General features: G+C 38.9%; 1 protein-coding gene across 1 annotated transcript in view; it reads right to left on the minus strand.

Annotated features, from left to right (window-relative positions):
* CFAP47 (cilia and flagella associated protein 47) overlaps positions 1-21191 on the minus strand; it is a 926770-nt gene that overhangs the window by 528795 nt on the left and 376784 nt on the right. The window contains exons 39-40 of the mRNA XM_073550693.1: positions 9861-10011; positions 6324-6412 (exon numbers count right to left, since the gene is read on the minus strand). Coding sequence (XP_073406794.1) covers positions 6324-6412; positions 9861-10011 — 240 coding nt within the window. The remainder of the gene's footprint in view (positions 1-6323; positions 6413-9860; positions 10012-21191) is intronic.

Below are 21191 nucleotides of genomic sequence, written 5' to 3' on the forward strand. Positions count from 1 at the left end.
GTCATTGTCCTGCTGGAAGACCCATGACCTCTGAGGGAGACCCAGCTTTCGCACACTGGGCTCTACATTATGCTGCAAAATTTGTTGGTAGTCTTCAGACTTAATAATGCCATGCACACGGTCAAGCAGTCCAGTGCCAGAGGCAGCAAAGCAACCCCAAAACATCAGTGAACCTCCACCATGTTTGACTGTAGGGACCGTGTTTTTTTCTTTGAATGCCTCTTTTTTTCTCCTGTAAACTCTATGTTGATGCCTTTGCCCAAAAAGCTCTACTGTTGTCTCATCTGACCAGAGATCATTCTTCCAAAACGTTTTAGGCTTTTTCAGGTAAGTTTTGGCAAATTCCAGCCTGGCTTTTTTATGTCTCGGGGTAAGAAGTGGGGTCTTCCTGGGTCTCCTACCATACAGTCCCTTTTCATTCAGACGCCGACGGATAGTACGGGTTGACAATGTTGTACCCACGGACTGCAGGGCAGCTTGAACTTGTTTAGATGTTAGTCGAGGTTCTTTATCCAACATCCGCACAATCTTGCGTTGAAATCTCTTGTCAATTTTTCTTTTCCGTCCACATCTAGGGAGGTTAGCCACAGTGCCATGGGCTTTAAACTTCTTGATGACACTGCGCACGGTAGACACAGGAACATTCAGGTCTTTGTAGATGGACTTGTAGCCTTGAGATTGCTCATGCTTCCTCACAATTTGGTTTCTCAAGTCCTCAGACAGTTCTTTGGTCTTCTTTCTTTTCTCCATGATCAATGTGGTACACACAAGGACACAGGACAGAGGTTGAGTCAACTTTAATCCATGTCAACTGGCTGCAAGTGTGATTTAGTTATTGCCAACACCTGTTATGTGCCACAGGTAAGTTACAGGTGCTGTTAATTACACAAATTAGAGAAGCATCACATGATTTTTCGAACAGTGCCAATACTTTTGTCCACCCTCTTTTTTATGTTTGGTGTGGAATTATATCCAATTTGGCTTTAGGACAATTCTTTTTGTGTTTTTTCATTTAAGACAAATTAAATGAAGATAATAATAACAAAGAATTTGTGTTTGCAATAATTTTCAGGAAGAAACTGAGTATTATCTGACAAAATTGCAGGGGTGTCAATACTTTTGGCCACAACTGTGTATATATATATACTGTATTTGCTGAGTTTTTTCCAACACTTGAAGACCATTAGCATCGCTTTACTTGCACTATTTTGAGTCATTGTCAACTGGGTCAGTGTTCTTTGACACGTAAAACATGTATGACATTTACTGTGTTCTCCAATAGAGTATACATTATTGTGTGTGACGCATAATGCATCATCCTGAATACTTAAAATTAAAGTTGACAGGGAGTAAAAGCTGGGTCAGAGCTGATATCTCTGTCAATGCAACAATCATCTTGTTGACCTTGTTCCAGTTTTCTTTTTGCAAGACAAGAAAATCAGTGACGACCTCCTTTCTTTCCTTCATGAACATTGTTCCTTTGTTGTCTTACTGGACAAGAACTGGTTAAAAATTACTTAAAGCATAACTGCATTTTTATATTTTTTTTACTAATGTTTTATAATTTTGTCCATTATGGAGTTATGAAACATGCACATCACTTTATTAGGACTTTGCCTTGATTCCTGTGAAAACATATTTAAGAGACCACCAAGTTCCTTCTTTAACCCAGTTTGCTTGCCTACCTTCCGCTGCTTTGAAATCAGAATGTATTCATGTGGAGTACAGATGATGGCAGTGAAAGGATCAGCACCTGTGCCTCACTAACTCCGTGGGAAAAGCTAGTGCAGGGATTCACTGCCATCCTCTGTACTCCTCATGAATACATTCAGATATCAGTGCATCTAATGGCAGGCATAACATGTTTATTTTTCCGTTAATGTAACTATATGAAGGCATGTTTTTTGCAGGATGAGTTGTACTTTTGAATGACACCATTCATTTTACCAGATAGAGAACTGGAAAATGGGAAAAAAATTCCAAGTGTTGTGAAATTAAAAAAAAGGGCAGTTCTACAATTGTTTCTGACTGGCATTATGGTTCTCCAGATCAATAGTAGTTCAGAGAAACCACACGTATAGGATTTTTTTTATCTACTGTATTGACTGAGTGTATATATATATATGTTTGCTTGTAGTTTCACCTCGCCAATATATCAAGTTCAATAAAAGCACAGATTCAACCTACAGTCTCCTTATTGGACCCCAGTATAGCGGTTTAGCTGCCTGTATAGCTGCATGAATTCTGCTTCATTTAGTGAGAACAGAACATACACCATGCTGCTCTTCTTCTATAGCAGGCCACTTGTAGAGCCTATAGTAAGCAACTGTAATACAGTTTTATGTTCATTTTTCTATTTTTAGATTTTATCCAAAATGTTTTTCTTTTAAAATCAATGTTTTTTTTTTTGTTTTTTGTTTTTATAAAATGGTGTTTTCTTTCATGAGATGATGACAATATTTCAAGGAGGGTTTACTACTTGGATCCACAAAGTTTTCCCAGAAAGGTGTTGATTAAGATTTAAGCCTGGATCTAACTTGTTTCCAAGTTCACGTGAGATCTGTTTGGGCACATTGAGAGTTGAATCATTAGAGTCAGTGACCATCCATATTTAGGCATACCTTGTCGTAGATGGATGGCTTTTTAATTTATTGATCAGAGAATGCTAACTAATTACCTAACGTTATTACATATATAGCAATATTGGCGTTCATGTCTTCATTATACGCAGTGTGCTGTCACTCAGTGTATGTATATTTCTGTATATTGGCCACAACGTATTGTGAATGTGTACTTAATTTTATAATAAAGGTGTGCTGGCCCTATTTTGTATTTTTTTTAAAAAATATTTCAAGCAGAGCCATGGCACTTATTTTCCCTGGTGGGCTACTGACTATAAACCACTAGAAACAAGTACAAACCAGATGTTTTTGACACCAATTATCGCTTTCCCATAAATACGCAGATTCACTCAAAATCAGCTGAAGAAGTTTATTTTCCTCTAAGGTTTACTGACCCCAACGCAAATAAATAGACGGCCTGGCACAGGGATAGAAACAATAAAAACTTATACTCATGTAGCCTCTCACACTACATATGTTATACAGCAGGCTAAAAATGCTCCTATTAAGAATATAGAGAAGTATTATTATCCAAGGGGGGAGTATGTACAATAATTTGCAGTAACTCACATGTATGGCAATCAGATATACATTATATTACCCATTATATTCAAACCTATTAATAGGAGTATTGTAATTGGAAAATCCTAAAAGAAAAGCTCCTCTAAGGAATGCATATCAAAATGTCAATCTTTTCTAATTACATATACAAAATAAAATAAAAAGGTTGAATAAGTTACTGCAGAAAAACATTCCAGTGTCGTCCCATTAATAAATAAATATGCCTTTAAATGGAAACGTAGATCTTACTAGGATGAAGTTAAAGAAATATCACAATGGTATAACTCACATGAAGAAAATGTATAGAACTGGCTTTTAAGACAATTTAAAAGGCAAAACATTAACATAAAGCCTGTGGGGAAAACCTCTTTGCACTACCTTTTAGTGATGAGCGAGTGTGCTCGTTACTTGAGTTTTCCGAGCATGCTCGGGTTTTCTCCGAGTATCATGGGCGTTTGCGTAAATTATGTCTGAGTCCCTACAGAGCTGCATGATTTGCGGCTGCTAGACAGCCTGAATACATGTGGGGATTCCCTAGCAAACAGGCATTCCCTGCATGTTTTCATGCTGTCTAGCAGCCACAAATCATGCAGCTGCGGGGGGGGGGGACTCAGACATAATTGACGAGCATGCCCAAGATTCTCAGAGAACACCCGAGCATGCTCAGAAAACTCGAGTAATGAGCACACTCGCTCATTACTACTACCTTTGTAATCAGAAATTTTCTCATTATCTTCTATTAGTTAGTATAACATATGTCAGATTTATAAACAAAAATTCAGATTCAGTAAAAATAACAATATGTATATAGATATTTAAAAAAATCAGAAATGTAAATACAAAATAAGACATATTAATGGGACACCACTACAAAGTTTTTTCTGCAGTAACCATTTTATTTACAGTAATTTTTTGCACATGTAATTAATAAAACTTGACATTTTGATATACATTCCTAAGAGGAGTTTTTGAATTTGGATTTTCAGGTATACACTATGTTAAGACTTCAGTTTTTATGCAGGGAACTATGATATGTTAATTGGGTATTCTATCTTCTCTCTTTTGGCCAGCGCTATGTAAAAATAATAAAATTAGATGGTTCTGGTCTTCCTTGTGTCCAGCGCCGGTTGTCTGCTGCTCCGGTCTCTGTGTATTGGTTAGTGTCATGACCATAATGCTTCAGTCAGTACACAGAGACCATCGTGGCAGCGGACAGCAAGCGCTGTACCAAAGGATGGTAAGTACTAACTGCTTATATTAGTTTTCACACAGTGCAGATCCATACAGATGAGAATCCTGAAAGCTGAAAACACCCCGTAATGGGAGTTAGTGTAACCTATAGAAAAGGCTACAGACCCAGAGATGGTTTCCTGTTCTTTAACGGATTGTCCACTAATAGAAAACCCCTTTCTAAATACCCCCAGTGTGCAGTATAAAATAAACTCTATATGTAGCTCTCAGACCAGGGATGTTCCTTCTTTCTCAGTCCTATGTCTCCTGCCCATATCCTGCTATAATCCATGTCATCTGGCTTTTGATTGACTACAGCCTTCACTAGTCCATCAAAGCAGAAGAAACACTGTTTTCCCGCCGCAGTGGTCATGTGACGTTGGGGAGGACAATGCACTGACATTGGAAAAATAGCGTCATCTGGGAGCTAAGTAGTTTATTTTATGCTGCACCCTGGGGCTACCAAGAAGGAGTTGCCATCCCTTTTAAAGACGTACCCTGGTACTACTCACTTCCACATCTGAAGTGAGCGGTGCTAACGAAGTTAACAACCAAAATACATGGACAACACTTGCTTATCTTGCTTGTATATCAGCAGGTATGTGGGGTTGCATCTGCACCGCTTAATACAGAAATTAGCAGAACATCCCTTTAAAATAATTTTAAAAAATTATATTATCACTTATCAAGGGAGGGTTCAGAGGCTGCACGGATATAATTTACTCCTCCATGAACATGAAGACAGTGGCAACCTCTGACCCTTGCACTGATGATAGTCTGCAGCACAAAGGACATCTCCTGGATCATAAGGAGAATCTTTAATTATGTTTTCATAACCTCCCACTACCTGATATATTCTCATTATGGTTATTGATGCTGTATCTTGAACATTAGGTCATGTGGAAAGAAAATTATTTCCACCTAATAGCAAAGTGTGAGTAATGTTATAAGCAAGAAAAAGTAATGGTGCATTTAAATGAGCCGATAAATAGTGAAGGAGCTCATAGTAATGCCTGTTCCTGATTACTGTCCCACAAAAACAAGCCAATGGCCATGCAACGAGTGAGGATCACTTACTGCGACATAAAAATCATTGTTATCGGAGGTACATCACCCGGTGTAAACCAAGGATGTGCTGCCGATAACATGATGCTGCTATGGGGCAAAAGAACAGTTTTAAAGGGATTCTCGAGGCTGAAATTAAAAAGTCTGCAGTCACTCTACGTGACTGCAGACTGGCAAATCGTGAGGTTGTGCAAAGTGCACACTGTCACGATTAACCTGTACGCTCTGGATTAAAAAGGCAGTCAGTTTGTATGTTTGTGGTCACACGCCGACTAGTCTCATCCAGCTTCTATCAATTATCTTTCACTCTTTTGAATTGAAATAAGCAGGGAAGAGTCTAGTCGGCATGTGACCTCACCTATGCAAATCACACCTCTGGTTTAAAATCATAATTGACTCTTTTTTTTGCACTTTTTGTAATGTTTTATTGAGATCAGGAGACAAAAAAGCAAAATTGAGAGATATTTTTATTTCTAGTATGGACATCGACTAAAAATGGTGAGGCCCAGGATTCATCTTGGTCTGTCTGTTGGGGGCTAGCCATTAGCTTGGCCTCTCTGAAGAGGCCGCAGTAGAAAAAGTTCTACATTATGTTTGTAATGAATTTCATTTTATGGGGATTAATTACCATAAAGTTCAAAAATGTAAAAAATAAATATTTATAAAATTGAGTGTAATAAGAAAAATAAGAATATATGAGGTGTATCAACCAATCAGGAGCTTTCTTTTCCATCAGCATAAATTGTGATTGCCTTATAACACTACTATTTTTCATAACTGACTCATCTGTGGGAGTTTACTTTATTATCTCATCTGTTATACCCATGGAGGATTACACATACGTACCTGAATTTTCCATGACGTTTGTAAGGGCTTTCAACAGATAAACAGATTTTTTCCAACTCATAGCATGGAGATTCTTGCTTCAGTTGAGCCTTACGATAAATAAAAGAATTCACAACTGCGGTAAATGCTTATTATCACATATTACACAAGGGTAAAAATATTCTGCACACTTCTGCCTATGGATGTTATCTTTATCTGACTTAGTAGCTTTTCATTTTCAACAACACGAGATGTATGACTTAAAGAGAACACCGGGATCTGGAGGTTATCACTCCACTCGCTGAAAGCTATTTCTAAATGTAAGATGTCATGCAGTTCTTCTTCATCGTCTTCTGCTAGTGGCTACAAAGCCAGAAGAGAAGGGCAGCCAAAGAACAACTGTCAAGATACTGAAGTGAGGATAGTTAATCAATGACAAGTAATGACTCCGACTTCTTTCCTCTTCGGATACACATTACCCTTTTACCATCAGTAGCAAACAATGGTGACATTTACAACATAAATCTTCATTTTCATTGCAATATTTCCTATTATTAGTTAGTCCTACATTATTATCCTACCCTAAAAAAAAAAATTAATATTTTACAAAACTGTGAATTCGCATAATTTATACTACTTTAAGAGATACGACCATTTTTCTTTTACTTAAGTGCATTTATTTTGGGCTAGCAATAATTTTTGCAACTGGGATCTAGTAAAATTTTCTCACCGTTTTGCTTTTACAGGCTCTTTTGTTTCCCTGAATAATTCTGTTTGCATTATGAGTTAACTTAGAGCTGTTCTGATAGGGAGTTTATAACTCTTTTATCTGTATTTGTTTGAGCTCTTCTCTTCCGATTTATGACCACATCTAAGTTCAGTTCATCTTTAATGTGGTCTGTGGTTATAGATCAGCAGAGAGAAGTTCAGTAAAAGACAGATGAATTAGTTAATTTCTCCCCATCATAACAGTTCACCGATGGATTCTGAGTTAACTGATTTTGCAGTCTGCAGGGAAACAAAGCACCTGTAAAAGGCAAAAGGTGCCATTAAAAAAAAACAATTGCAAAAAAAGTATTTTCAGACAAAATACATGCATTTAAGTAAAAAAAAAGTCAGAAAACAAAACCTCTGTTAATTTACATTTCCACTAAATGACACTTTTTTTTACATCTGAAAGGGTTTTTTCCAAAGCAATTATTTCCCACATATCCACCGTAATGGAGCAGCACCCAGCCACTCCATTTAAAGCAACACTCTAGAGTTTCTTTTTATTTCAGCAATGGAGTGGTGCTACTAAGCTAAATACACTGACCCTAGTATTATACTTACCTGTCGCCGTCTTCAGCTCTTCCCGACACTGCCATAGTCCCTCTTCGCCATCTTGTGACTGCAACTTCTGACTGACTGGAAATCTGAGGTAACGCTCACAAGTTCTCAGTGCAAGTCTATGAAAGCCTTGTTCTCACCTTGTTCTGGCTCTCATAGACATACAGTCATGGCCAAAAGTTTTGAGAATGACACAAATATTAATTTTTACAAAGTCTACTGCTTCATTTTTTCTAATGGCAATTTGCATATACTCAAGAATGTTATAAAGAGTGATCAGCTTAACAGCAATTACTTGCAAAGTCAATATTTGCCTAGAAAATGAACTTTATCCCCCAAAACACATTTCAACATCATTGCAGCCCTGCCTTAAAAGGACCAGCTAACATCGTTTCAGTAATTGCTCCATTCACACAGGTGTGGGTGTTGATGAGGACAGGGCTGGAGATCAATCTGTCATGATTAAGTAAGAATGACACCACTGGACACTTTAAAAGGAGGCTGGTGCTTGGCATCATTGTTTCTCTTCTGTTAACCATGGTTATCTCTAAAGAAACACGTGCAGTCATCATTGCACTGCACAAAAATGGCCTAACAGGGAAGAGTATCGCAGCTAGAAAGATTGCACCTCAGTCAACAATCTATCGCATCATCAAGAACTTCGAGGAGAGAGGTTCCCTTGTTGCCAAAAAGGCTCCAGGGCGCCCAAGAAAGACCAGCAAGCACCAGGACCGTCTCTTAAAAGTGTTTCAGCTGCGGGATCGGGCTACCAGCAGTGCAGAGCTTGATCAGGAATGGCAGCAGGCAGGTGTGAATGCATCTGCACGCACTGTGAGGCGGAGACTCTTGGAGCAAGGCCTGGTCTAAAGGAGAGCAGCAAAGAAGCCACTTCTCTCCAGGAAAAACATAATGGACAGACTGATATTCTGCAAGAGGTACAGGGAGTGGACTGCTGAGGACTGGGGTAAAGTCATTTTCTCTGATGAATCCCCTTTTCGATTGTTTGGGACATCTGGAAAATGGCTTATTCAGAGAAGACCAGGTGAGCGCTACCACCAGTCTTGTCTCATGCCAACTGTCAAGCATCCTAAAACCATTCATGTATGGGGTTGCTTCTCAGCCAATGGAATGGTCTCTCTCTCAGTCTTGCCTAAAAACACAGCCATGAATAAAGAATGGTACCAGAATGTCCTCCAAGAGCAACTTCTCCCAACCGTCCAAGAGCAGTTTGGCGATCAACAATGCCTTTTTCAACATGATGGAGCACCTTGCCATAAAACAAAGGTTATAACTAAATGGCTCAGGGAACAAAGCATAGAGATTTTGGGACCATGGCCTGGAAACTCCCCAGATCTTAATACCATTGAGAACTTGTGGTCAATCATCAAGAGACGGGTGTACAAACAAAAACCTTCAAATACAGACAAAATAAAAGCATTGATTTTGCAAGAATGGACTGCTATCAGTCAGGATTTGATCCAGAAGTTGATTGAGAGCATGCCAGGGAGAATTGCTGAGGTCCTGAAGAAGAAGGGTCAACACTGCAAATATTGACTTGCTGCATTAACTCATTCTAACTGTCAATATAACCTTTTGCTACTCATAATATGATTGCAATTATATTTCTGTATGTGATAAAAACATCTGACAAACACACAGAAAAACCAGAGGGCAGCAGATCATGTGAAAATATAATATTTGTGTCATTCTCAAAACTTTTGGCCATGACTGTACAATGAGTAGTGACTTCCAGATCACCGAGCAAACATTGGAGAGATCCACCAGGTCACAACTTGCAAGAGACTGACCGGAGCAGAGCCGGGAAGAGCTGAAGACACTAGCTGTGAAGTATGAGACAGGGGACAGTGAACTATGATTAGATAGACCACTTCATAGCTTCAGTAAAGAAAAAAAAATCGAGTGGTGCTTTACTGTCTATTGGATGAACGATAACAACGCTGTAGTCACCAGTCTATGTTCCATAGACTGTTGGATGAACTGGAACTGCACTTACTATACTTAACCACTTTATTCAAACTTTTCCTTTCTAGTGTTGTATAATAAAGAGGAAAGGAAGGCTCGAGACCCCCATTTTAGTAATCAATGGGGTTCCCAGTATTCACATGTTTATCATTGATCATTGCAGCTATATTTTTCATTATAAGAATTTGTAAAATGTATTTTAGCTTAACATATTTTTTACCCCAAGAAGGTCAGAAAAATACTTACAATTGGAGATAAATCAGTCAGTCTAGACTGAAGCGAGAAAGAGAGTGTGGTCCCACCTGCCCCACAGCTTGGTTTAGATACCAGTAACATGGTGGCTTCAGCTGGGTGCAAGAAACGGCTCTTATACTCTACAGTCACATCCACTTGGCTTCTGCAAAATAAATGTTGTAATTATTAGTAATTACTATTTTCATGTTCGATTGTTAACTACTGTAACTCCTTCCATGATCGTTAATAGAAATGGTAATGTGTAAGTCTTGGATCAACAAATAGTTATTATTTCTAATTCTACTGAATGGTATGACTTATAACATTGAGGAAATTAAAATGATCAGTGATTTAGTGAAACACCCCAGGCAAAGTGTACCCACTAACTATGTCATGCTTAATGCAAAGAAGTCCACATCTAGGGATAAAAGTAAGCTATCTCTCTAGTTCCTTCAATGCTTTTAGGAGGTATGCAACATGATTAAAGAGATATTCTCATCTCCAAGATCGTACCCCAATATGTAGAGGTGTAATAATAGAAATATCAGCAAATACCTCCAATTTTAAATGTAGTATAGTTTTTTGATTTCCTATGTCTCCTTCCTCATGTGCAGGCATTGCAGGACCTTAGGTGTCCATGGTTATGACCACTAGCAACAAGCTAAGTGTCACTTCATCAGTGGACATAACCATGGATACCTGAGGTCCTGCAATGCCTGCAAATAAGGAAAGAGACATATCGAATCAGAAAAACTATACCACATTTCTAATTAGAGGTATTTGCTAATACTATTATTATTTCACCTAATACATATTGGGATAGGATATTGGAGATGGGACTACCCCTTTAAGAATTATATGCCAAATAAGAAACTCTAATTTGTCTAAAGATCAAAAGGCAATGTGCACAAGACGTCTTCTAAAATTGAGCAAACTCAGCAAGTTTTTCAAGCAGAAGACGCTTCAGGAAAACGTAATTTTTTTTCCACTGAAGCGTCATATCATTTTTTGGGGGATATTACCTGAGCATTTCTGTGACAGTATTGGCCACCGGTGGTTTTTTTTATGGCGTTCCCATGGTTTTTGTGACATCTTTTTTGTTGTCGTTTTCCAGTCTTTGTTTCCTCTCTAATCAATAATAAAAAAAAATGCTGGTGCTTTTTTCAGCAAAAACCATGGCAACATGCTTCAAAAGACATCTGGGCATCTTCCGGGTATCTTTTGAGCTTTCCCATTGATTTTTTTCTGTAAAATACTGTCCATTGTCCAAGCAGAAAACACAAGGTTATGTGCACACAGTCTTTACAGTGATATCAAAGCAGGGACTGAGGAGAAACTCCAAGGTTTTGAGTAGTTTTTAGTTTTTCAGGAAGATTTAGAAAGATCATGCTCCAAAATATCCTCAAAAAACTGTGTACACATAACCAAAGATTGGTCAATGTTTTGGAAATCAGAAATGGTTAAAAGACGTCCAAAAGCGTGAACATGTGAATGTCTATGAAAAAACTACTGGCTGTGCATATGTTCATTCTTTTGAGCATTGTCTAATAGGTTTTTAAGGCAGTTTCCACTTGGAAAACATGTTGTGTGCACATACCTTAAATAAAGTGGAAATGCTCCCAAGGTTGGGTTCACACAGGCGTATTTCATGGTTCATGGTCCCCCCCCCAAAAAAAAATCACCTTTAGTGATGAGCGAGCGTGCTGGGATAAGGTGTTATCCGAGCATGCTCATGTGCTATCCAAGTGACTTCGGTGTAAAATGTTCGAATCCCTGTGGCTGCATGTCTCGCAGCTGTTAACACATGCAGAGATTGCCTAAGAAACAGACAACCCCTACACGTGTTGCGGCTGTCTAGCAGCCTTGAGACATGCAGCTTCCAGAACTCGAACATCTTATTCGAGCATGACGAAGACACTTGGTTAGCACCTGAGCATGGTCGGATGACACCTTATCCTAGAACGTTCACTCATCATTAATCACCTTGTTTCCTCTAGTATGTCTAGATTTTTAGTAATCACCTTATTTCCCTTGCTTTTGTATTTTGGGCAGAAACTGTTCACTAGTGAGATGAATCCATGATGTAGGATTAACAGGTTACGTGATCTATACACATTACACATAATGCATCCTTACAGTCATATGTAAAAGTTTGGGCACCCCTATTAATGTTAACCTTTTTTCTTTATAACAATTTTGCTTTTTGCAACAGCTATTTCAGTTTCACATATCTAATAACTGATGGACTCAGTTATATTTCTGGATTCAAATGAGGTTTATTGTACTAACAGAAAATGTGCAATCTGCATTTAAACAAAATTTTACTGGTGCAAAAGTATGGGCACCCTTATCATTTTCTTGATTTGAACACTCCTAACTACTTTTTACTGACTTCCTGAAGCACTAAATTGGTTTTGTAACCTCATTGAGCTTTGAACTTCATAGCCAGGTGTATCAAATCATGAGAAAAGGTATTTAAGGTGGCTACTAGCAAGTAGTTCTCCTATTTGATTCTCCTATGAAGAGTGGCATCATGGGCTCCTCAAAACAACTCTCAAATGATCTGAAAACAAAGATTATTCAACATAGCTTTTCAGGGGAAGGATACAAAAAGTTGTCTCAGAGATTTATCCTGTCAGTTTCCACTGTGAGGAACATAGTAAGGAAATGGAAGAACACAGGTACAGTTCTTGTTAATCCCAGAAGTGGCAGGCCAAGAAAAATATCAGAAAGGCAGAGAAGAAGAATGGTGAGAACAGTCAAGGACAATCCACAGACCACCTCCAAAGACCTGCAGCATCATCTTGCTGCAGATGGTGTCACTGTGCATCGGTCAACAATACAGCGCATGCATAACGCCTTTTTGTATGACCAAACAACTCAATCTTTGTTTCATCAGTCCACAGGACCTTCTTCCAAAATGTAACTGGCTTGTCCAAATGTGCTTTTGCATACCTCAGGCGACTCTGTTTGTGGCATGCTTGCAGAAACGGCTTCTTTCGCATCACTCTCCCATACAGCTTCTCCTTGTGCAAAGTGCGCTGTATTGTTGACGATGCACAGTGACACCATCTGCAGCAAGATGATGCTGCAGGTCTTTGGAGGTGGTCTGTGGATTGTCCTTGACTGTTCTCACCATTCTTCTTCTCTGCCTTTCTGATATTTTTCTTGGCCTGCCACTTCTGGGATTAACAAGAACTGTACCTGTGTTCTTCCATTTCCTTACTATGTTCCTCACAGTGGAAACTGACAGGTTAAATCTCTGAGACAACTTTTTGTATCCTTCCCCTGAAAAGCTATGTTGAATAATCTTTGTTTTCAGATCATTTGAGAGTTGTTTTGAGGAGCCCATGATGCCACTCTTCATAGGAGAATCAAATAGGAGAACTACTTGCAAGTGGCTACCTTAAATACCTTTTCTCATGATTTGATACACCTGGCTATGAAGTTCAAAGCTCATTGAGGTTACAAAACCAATTTAGTGCTTCAGGAAGTCAGTAAAAAGTAGTTAGGAGTGTTCAAATCAAGAAAATGATAAGGGTGCCCATACTTTTGCACCAGTCAAATTTTGTTTAAATGCAGATTGAACATTTTCTGTTAGTACAATAAACCTCATTTGAATCCAGAAATATAACGGAGTCCATCAGTTATTAGATATATGAAACTGAAATACCTGTTGCAAAAACCAAAATTGTTATAAAGAAAAAAGGTTAACATTAATAGGGGTGCCCAAACTTTTACATATGACTGTATGATGACACAGATTCTTCACAGTATAAATGTGAGATAAAATAATTTGTTCTTATTCTATAATGCTTTGAAGAGCAGCAGTACTTGGTAAGATGCCAGCAATACAGGCAGCTTCCGCTAGAAAAGTCATTACTTTCTCAGCAGTATTTCAGTGATGAGCTCAGTCCCAGGAGAGATAAACATTAAAAGTAAGTCTTCGAAAATGATTCAAGTTTTTGACCTCTACATGTGAAAGCTTTATATTATTCATTTATTGCTTAACAGATAAGAATGTCACACACACTCACTAAAATTGCAAATAAATTTCCTCATTTTCCACAATTATCTTTCTTTAGAAGGAACCTAAACAAGGGTAGCATGAAAAAGCAACAGGCAACTTCCCTACAGTGAACTTAGTTGTACATTGAAATGCTGCAAACATTCAGACAAAATGTAGTTTTTAAAAAAGCCAGGCACTAGGAGGAATGCTCAATTCTTTCTGATGGATTATCCTTATTCTAAAAAGAAATATGACGTTAGAAACCAGCCAAGAGTTTTGCTGAAGTAACACCAAGTCAGGTCTTGTTCCAGTTGTTGAAGTTGTTGATGTAACGCTACTAGGCCTTTTAAGGCTAGCTCATGCATCTGCATGCCACTTGAGTATTCAGACAGCAACATGTTGCTATAATGTGCTAACACCATGCTGATCTCCAAACAAACCCAAATTTACTATTGTTGGATTCTGCTACAGTTTATGTCAAAGTCAGACAACCCAGCTCCGCCATTCCAAAGTTCTGTCTTCACACTCGGCTCTGAAATATGAAGATACCTGTCTTTTAATCCAGCTCTGTTTTTTTCAAGATGCTGCCCACACACTCAGATCTGCTACATCAAGGTGCCTGTCTACCATTTCGGCTCTACTATTCCAAAGTGATGTCTGCACATTAAGATGCCTATCTACCAATCCAGCTCCTTGGTGCTGTCCACACACTCAGCTCTTTTATGTCAAGGTGCCTGTCTGCTAATCCAAGTCTGTTACTCTAAGGTGCTGCTGAAAAAATGCTTTGAAGGTTCAAAACCCTATAACGGCGATCGAAAAAAAAAAAGCCGCGATTTTGCATTTAATTTCTCTTTCCTCTGATGTGATTGCACATCAGAGAAGAGAGAAATAGGGTCCCTGATCCCCCTTCTGTACCTCCCGGTGGTCCTGGATCCCCTCCCGGTGGTCCTCTGTCCCGCCGGCATCCTCCGGTGGGCGCCGCCATCTTGGATCCAGAAGAAAATGGTGGGCGCATGCACAGTGCGCCCGCCGCGAATCTGCCAGCTCTGGCTGGCAGATTCTATTCATTCATTTTGATCACTGTGATAAACTATCATAGCGATCAAAATAAAAAAATAGTAGATAACCCCCCCATTTATCAACCCTTAGTTAGGCAAACATAATGAAATAAAGAAAATATATTTTTTCATTTTTCCATTAGGGTTATGGTTAGGGCTGGGTTAGGGCTAGGGTTAGGGCTAGGGTAAGGGCTAGGGTTAGGGCTAGGGTTAGGGTTGGAATTAGGGTTAGGGTTAGGGCTAGAGTTAGGGCTAGGGTTGGAATTAGGGTTAGGGTTGGAATTAGGGTTAGGGCTAGCGTTAGGGCTAGGGTTAGGGCTAGGGTTTGGGTTGAAATTAGGGTTAGGGTTAGAATTAGTGTTGGAATTAGGGTTAGGGCTAGGGTTAGGGTTAGAAATAGGGTTAGGGTTAGAATAAGGGTTAGGGTTAAAATTAAGGTTAGGGCGAATTAGGATTAGGGTTAGAATTAGGATTAGGGATAGGGTTGGGATTAGGGTTGGAGCAAGAATTGAGGGGTTTCCACTATTTACCAACTTTGGGGGTCTAATTTCTCCTGTTACCCTTGGGAAAATAAAAAAATTGGGGGCTAAAAAAATCACTTTTGTGGAAAACAAAAAGACTTTTTTATTTTCATAACTGCGTTATACACTTCTGTGAAGCCCTTGGGGGGTTCAAAGTGCTCACCACACATCTACATAAGCTCCTTGGGGGGTCTTGTTTCCAAAATGGGGTTACTTGTGGGGAGTTTATACTGTTTAGGCACATCAGGGGCTCTGCAAACGCAACATGACGCCCGCAGACCATTCCATCAAAGTCTGCATTCCAAAATGGCGCTCCTTCCCTTCCGAGCTCTCCCATGCGCCCAAACAGTGGTTCCTCCCCACAAATGGGGTATCTGTGTACTTAGGACAAATTGCACAACAACTTTTGTGGTCCAATTTCTCCTGTTACCCTTAGGAAAATAAAAAATAACAGGCTAAAAAAATCATTTTTGAGGAAAAAAAATTATTTTTAATTTTCACGGCTCTGCGTCTGGGGTTCAAAGTGCTCACCACACATCTAGATAAGTTTCTTAAGGGGTCTAGTTTCCAAAATGGTGTTACTTGTGGGGTTTTTTTACTGTTTAGGCACACCAGGGGCTCTCCAAACGCAACATGATGTCCAATCTAAATTCCAGCCAATTCTACATTGAAAAAGTCAAACGGTACTCCTTCCCTTCTGAGCTCTGCCGTATGCCCAAACAGTGGTTTACCCGCACATTTGGGTGTCAGTGTACTCAGGACAAATCGAACAACAACTGTGGGAGTATGATTTCTCCTGTTACCCTTGTAAAAATAAAAATTTGGGGGCGAAAAGATCATTTTTGTGGAAAAAAAAAATGATTTTATATTTTCACGGCTCTACATTATAAACTTCTGTGAAGCACTTGAAGGTTCAAAGTTCTCACCACACATCTAGAAAAGTTCCTTAATGTGTCTAGTTTCCAAAATGGGGTCTCTTGTTGGGGGTTTCCACTGTTTAGGAACATCAGGGGCTCTCCGAACGCAATATGGCATCCGATCTCAATTCCAGCCAATTCTGCGTTGAAAAAGTCAAACGGCGCTCCCTCCCTTGCGAGCTCTGCCATGCGCTGAAAAAGTGGTTTACCCCCACATACTGGGTATCAGCGTATTCAGGAGAAATTGCACAACAAATTTTGTGGTTCACTTTCTCTTTTAACACTTGTGAAAATAAAAAAATGGTTCTGAAGTAAATTTTTTGCAAAAAAAAGTTAAATGTTAATTTTTTCCTTCCACATTGCTTTAGTTCCTGTGAAGCACGTAAAGGGTTAATAAACTTCTTGAATGTGGTTTTGAGCACCTTGAGGGATCTAGTTTTTAGAAGGGTGTCACTTTTGGGCATTTTTTGTCATGTACACCCTTCAAAATGACTTTAAATATGATGTGGTACCTAAAAAAAATAGTTTTGTAAATTTTGTTGTGAAAATGAGAAATCACTGGTCAACTTTTAACCCTTATAACTTCCTAACAAAAAAAAAAATTGTTTCCAAAATTATTCTGATGTAAAGTAGACATGTGGGAAATGTTATTTATTAAGAAATTTGTGTGATGCATCTCTCTGATTAAAGGGCATAAAAACTTAAAGTTTTAAAATTGCAAAATTCTCAAAATTTTCGCCATATTTCTGTTTTTTTCATAAATAAACACAAGACATATCAAAGAAATTTTACCACTAACATGAAGTACAATATGTCACAAAAAAACAGTCTCAGAATCACTAGGATCCATTAAAGCGTTCCAGAGTTATAACCTCATAAAGTGACAGTGGTCAGAATTGTAAAAATTGGCCCGGTCTTTAATGTGCAAACTGGCTCTGTCACTAAGGGGTTAAAAACACGACCAAACTAATCATTGTAAAAACCACAAAAACAAATGTGGCTTTGCTGCCATTTTTACTGTGTGGCGCTGTGTTAATGCAACCTTAGCCATTAAATTAAGTAAAACAAAAAATGAAAAATACTCTAATTATTTGAGTGATTCATAACTTGAAATTAACCCCTGATGATGCCTTTAGCAATTTACAGAGATATTTTCCATAGGTTTCCTGCCAGATATGCGTCTGGCCTTTATACAGTGCTTATAAGCATTTGAGGACAAGCTCATGAATTATGTTGATAGAGATTATGACAGGAGCAGCATCCTACCATCAATCATCATGCTGAGTGGAAGGATTGAGATGACATAGAATGAAATGGTCAGATCAGCCTTGGTGTTCCTGTAATACAGAGTCTAATGCCAGGCTGGAACCAATATGAAATGTTTTGTTACTCTCCCGCTGGAAACAAACCAAATGGAAATACTGTACATCAAAAAGCATTTAGCTATAATAAAAGGCTGTGTAGTGCAGCAATTCTACATGCATCACCAACAGTTCACATCATTTTCCCTCGATTTCTTCTGCCAAATTAGTGCTGACATTCAGTAATGACAGTTAAATGTGAAAAGAGTTTTCTTCCAAAACTAGAAGGTGCTGATAAGGCACCGAAAAGGAAAGAAAGGAAGAAACAAGCAAGGTATTAACTTGTCAAAAATGCAAGCTGTTATTTTAAATTATATTACGCTTTGATCCGAAATTCATTACAGACAACTAAGTAAGAGTAAATTTATAGTCTGCTGATGTAAGACTAAAAATATACAGCATTAAGGAGAAGGCGTAGGTCACAATCAATAATGGACTCATTATACTTCTTTAAAAAGTTTGTCATATTCCAAAAATGGCTGCGAGCGTAAAAGCTGTCTATCCTGGCTTACCTGCCGTGTAATGTAATTAATCCCAAGGTCAAAGAGTTAATCGCTCACTTACTGCTGACAATGACAACTTACACAGAATAAGAAATCTCTACTTTGGATGCATTCACTTATCAATAGGGTTTAGTAATATTAAATGAGTTCCTGTATTGTGGCTAAATGATATGATCGCTCAAAAATATGACTACATTTTCTTCAGCCTCATGAACTATACCTACCAATTTCATTTTGCTAACCATAAATCCCAACAAGCTCGACTAAGAGTCATAGAGCAGTATATGATTGCAGTAACTCATGTTTACTGCTCACGCAAACTACCACATTACAGCTAAATATAATCTACAACTATATACGCTGCACAGTGCCATAATGTGGCCACTATGGAAGCCTATGGCGCCTTTATGTACCTATTCCTTCAAAATACATATTGCCACAGGGAAAAAAAGCTGCCAGGCTTAATCAATGTGGTTGGCTATGCTGTATTTATTTTTTTCTACGTGAATTTATCTAAATATGGACGCTCTTGACTATGCAACACAGAATGTCTAAGACTCCGCAGTTCAGAACCCCATGGAATCCATGTGCCCCATACAACCATAAAATGCAGATGGCCCTTCGACCTTGAAAAATATATTAAGACCTTTGTAAACTGCATATTAATTTAGGCAGTGTTGTTATCAGGATTGCCCACTCTACCATGAATTCCTTGCCATTGATCACTCAATACACTTTCATAGGTTCACCAAAAGACCTTTGACACAATAGTTTACACAGGCATAGTGGCAATCTGTAAATGAAAGGACGTTGATGTACAATTTTCATAGTTAAAGGGGTTGTCTGGTCTAAAGCTACAAGTCTGTAGTCGCTCTATGTGACTGTTGACTTGTGAATATTCACATTGCACGCACTGCGCACAATTAGGATTTTCCATTGCCAGGAGGGGACGGTCATGTGACTACAAGTATGCGATATGCATTCCGACCAGGTGGGCACAGCTTCGCTCAATGTAGGTATGTTGAGTGAGGCCAGACACAGTCTAGTCAGAATGTGGTCAGGAGCATGCTTATCGCATACTTACCGCCACATGACCGCCTGCTCTCGGTGCTGGCACTGGAGAATCCTTACAGGGTGCAAAGTGACTACAGACTTGTAGTTTTAGTCCATTCATGACGATGGGTTTTTCTGTTTGTTTTTGGCTCCTTTTCTTCCTAGAGCCATAACTTTTTTTCTTTTTTGGTCAATATGGCCATATGAGGCCTTGTTTTTTGCAGGACGAGTTGTTCTTTTGAATGACTCCATTGGTTTTACCATATTGTGTACTGGAAAATGGGAAAACATTAAAAGTGCGATGAAATTGCAAAAAAAGTGTAATTCCACAATTGTTTTTTGGTTCTGTTTTTTTACCATGTTACATAAATGCTAAAACTGGCCTGTCATTATGATTCTCCAGGTCACTACAAGTTTGCAGATACCAAACATGTATATGTTGTTTTTTATTTAAGTGGTGAAACAAAAATCCAAAGTTTGTAAAAAAATTGGCGCCATTTTCTTCAGAGACCCATAGAATCTCCATTTTTCAGGATCTGAGGCTGTGTGAGGTCTTATTTTTTGCATGCCGAGCTGATGTTTTTATTGATACCATTTTGGTGCAGATATAATGTTTTGATAGACCATTATTGCATTTTAATGCAATGTTGCAGCAACCAAAAAAACGTAATTCTGGCGTTTTTACTTTTTTCTCATGACGACGTTTACCGACTGGTTTAATTCTTTTTATATATTGATAGATCGGGCGATTCTGAAAGCGATGATACCAAACATGTGTATTTTTTTAATTATAAATGTTTTATTTTGAATGGGGCGTGATTTAAACTTTTATATTTTAGGCTTGCTTTTTTTTAATATTTTTAAAAATATTTTTTTCACTTGATACTTGCTTCAATAGTCTCCATGGGAGACTAAAAGCTACGATCATCTGATTGCCTGTGCTACACAGAGCAGGGCTTAATCAAGCAACCATAGCAAGCCCTGCACTGTGTAGCAGAAATGCACACTTGCTATGCGCAATGACTGCTGGGCGGCGCTCACAGCTATCAAGCAATGACAACCACAAGGGTCTATTGCAGACCCCGGATTGTCATGTCAACCCATTGGCAACCTGCGGTCATGTAACACGGTCGACGATGGGCAGGATTAGTGATGCACTTCTGGCGAGTTCATGTTAAATGCCACTTTCAGAGATTGACAGCAGCATTTAACATTTAACAGTAGCGGGTGGATCGTGATTCCACAAGTGGCTGTTAGGGGCACATGATAGCTGATCACATCAGCTGTCATGTGCAAGGGTCCGCATCAAAGGGGAATACACCACCCATCACATACCTATACGTCATAGGTCATGAAGGGGTTAATCTCATCCTATTTTTTTCCAGTTTTTCTCAACAAAAGATATGCATACACATCTGGAGCAAAGAATCTAACTTACATAAAATAAGGAGCAACTGAAAAGCTTTGGCCGCTACTTTTTTATTGATGGCCTATCACTAGGATTGGCTATCAATATCTGATTGTTGGAGTTGTCACACCCTTCACCCCAAAGATCAGATTTTATCCAGAATTTTCTCAGATGCTACCAGAACAGTTCTGTCATTTCTACACTGCCTGCAATTGGGTACTGCAGATCCATCATCTCCCCCTTTCCTTTGAATAGGGAGTGGATCTGCCTCTGATGTCCTGTCTTTACAGATAGGGCAAATTTTGGCACCAGATCGGTAGTGAGATTACCCAAGATTCCAACTGCTTGCAAAAGAGGGAAAAATCAAATGGACTTGCAAATATTTTCTGTCTTTTCAATTATTCTAATTAAAATCCTTGTGTTAGTGCTATCATATTGTCACGGCCCCCGTCGCACCTCCTTATACTCACCTCCCCGCTCCTGCGCTGTAGCCTCTCGCCCGCCGACAGCTGC

This window comes from Dendrobates tinctorius, unplaced genomic scaffold, assembly GCF_039654945.1.
Source record: "Dendrobates tinctorius isolate UK_male_01 unplaced genomic scaffold, ASM3965494v1 ptg000166l, whole genome shotgun sequence".
In the NCBI taxonomy this organism is placed as follows: domain Eukaryota; kingdom Metazoa; phylum Chordata; class Amphibia; order Anura; family Dendrobatidae; genus Dendrobates; species Dendrobates tinctorius.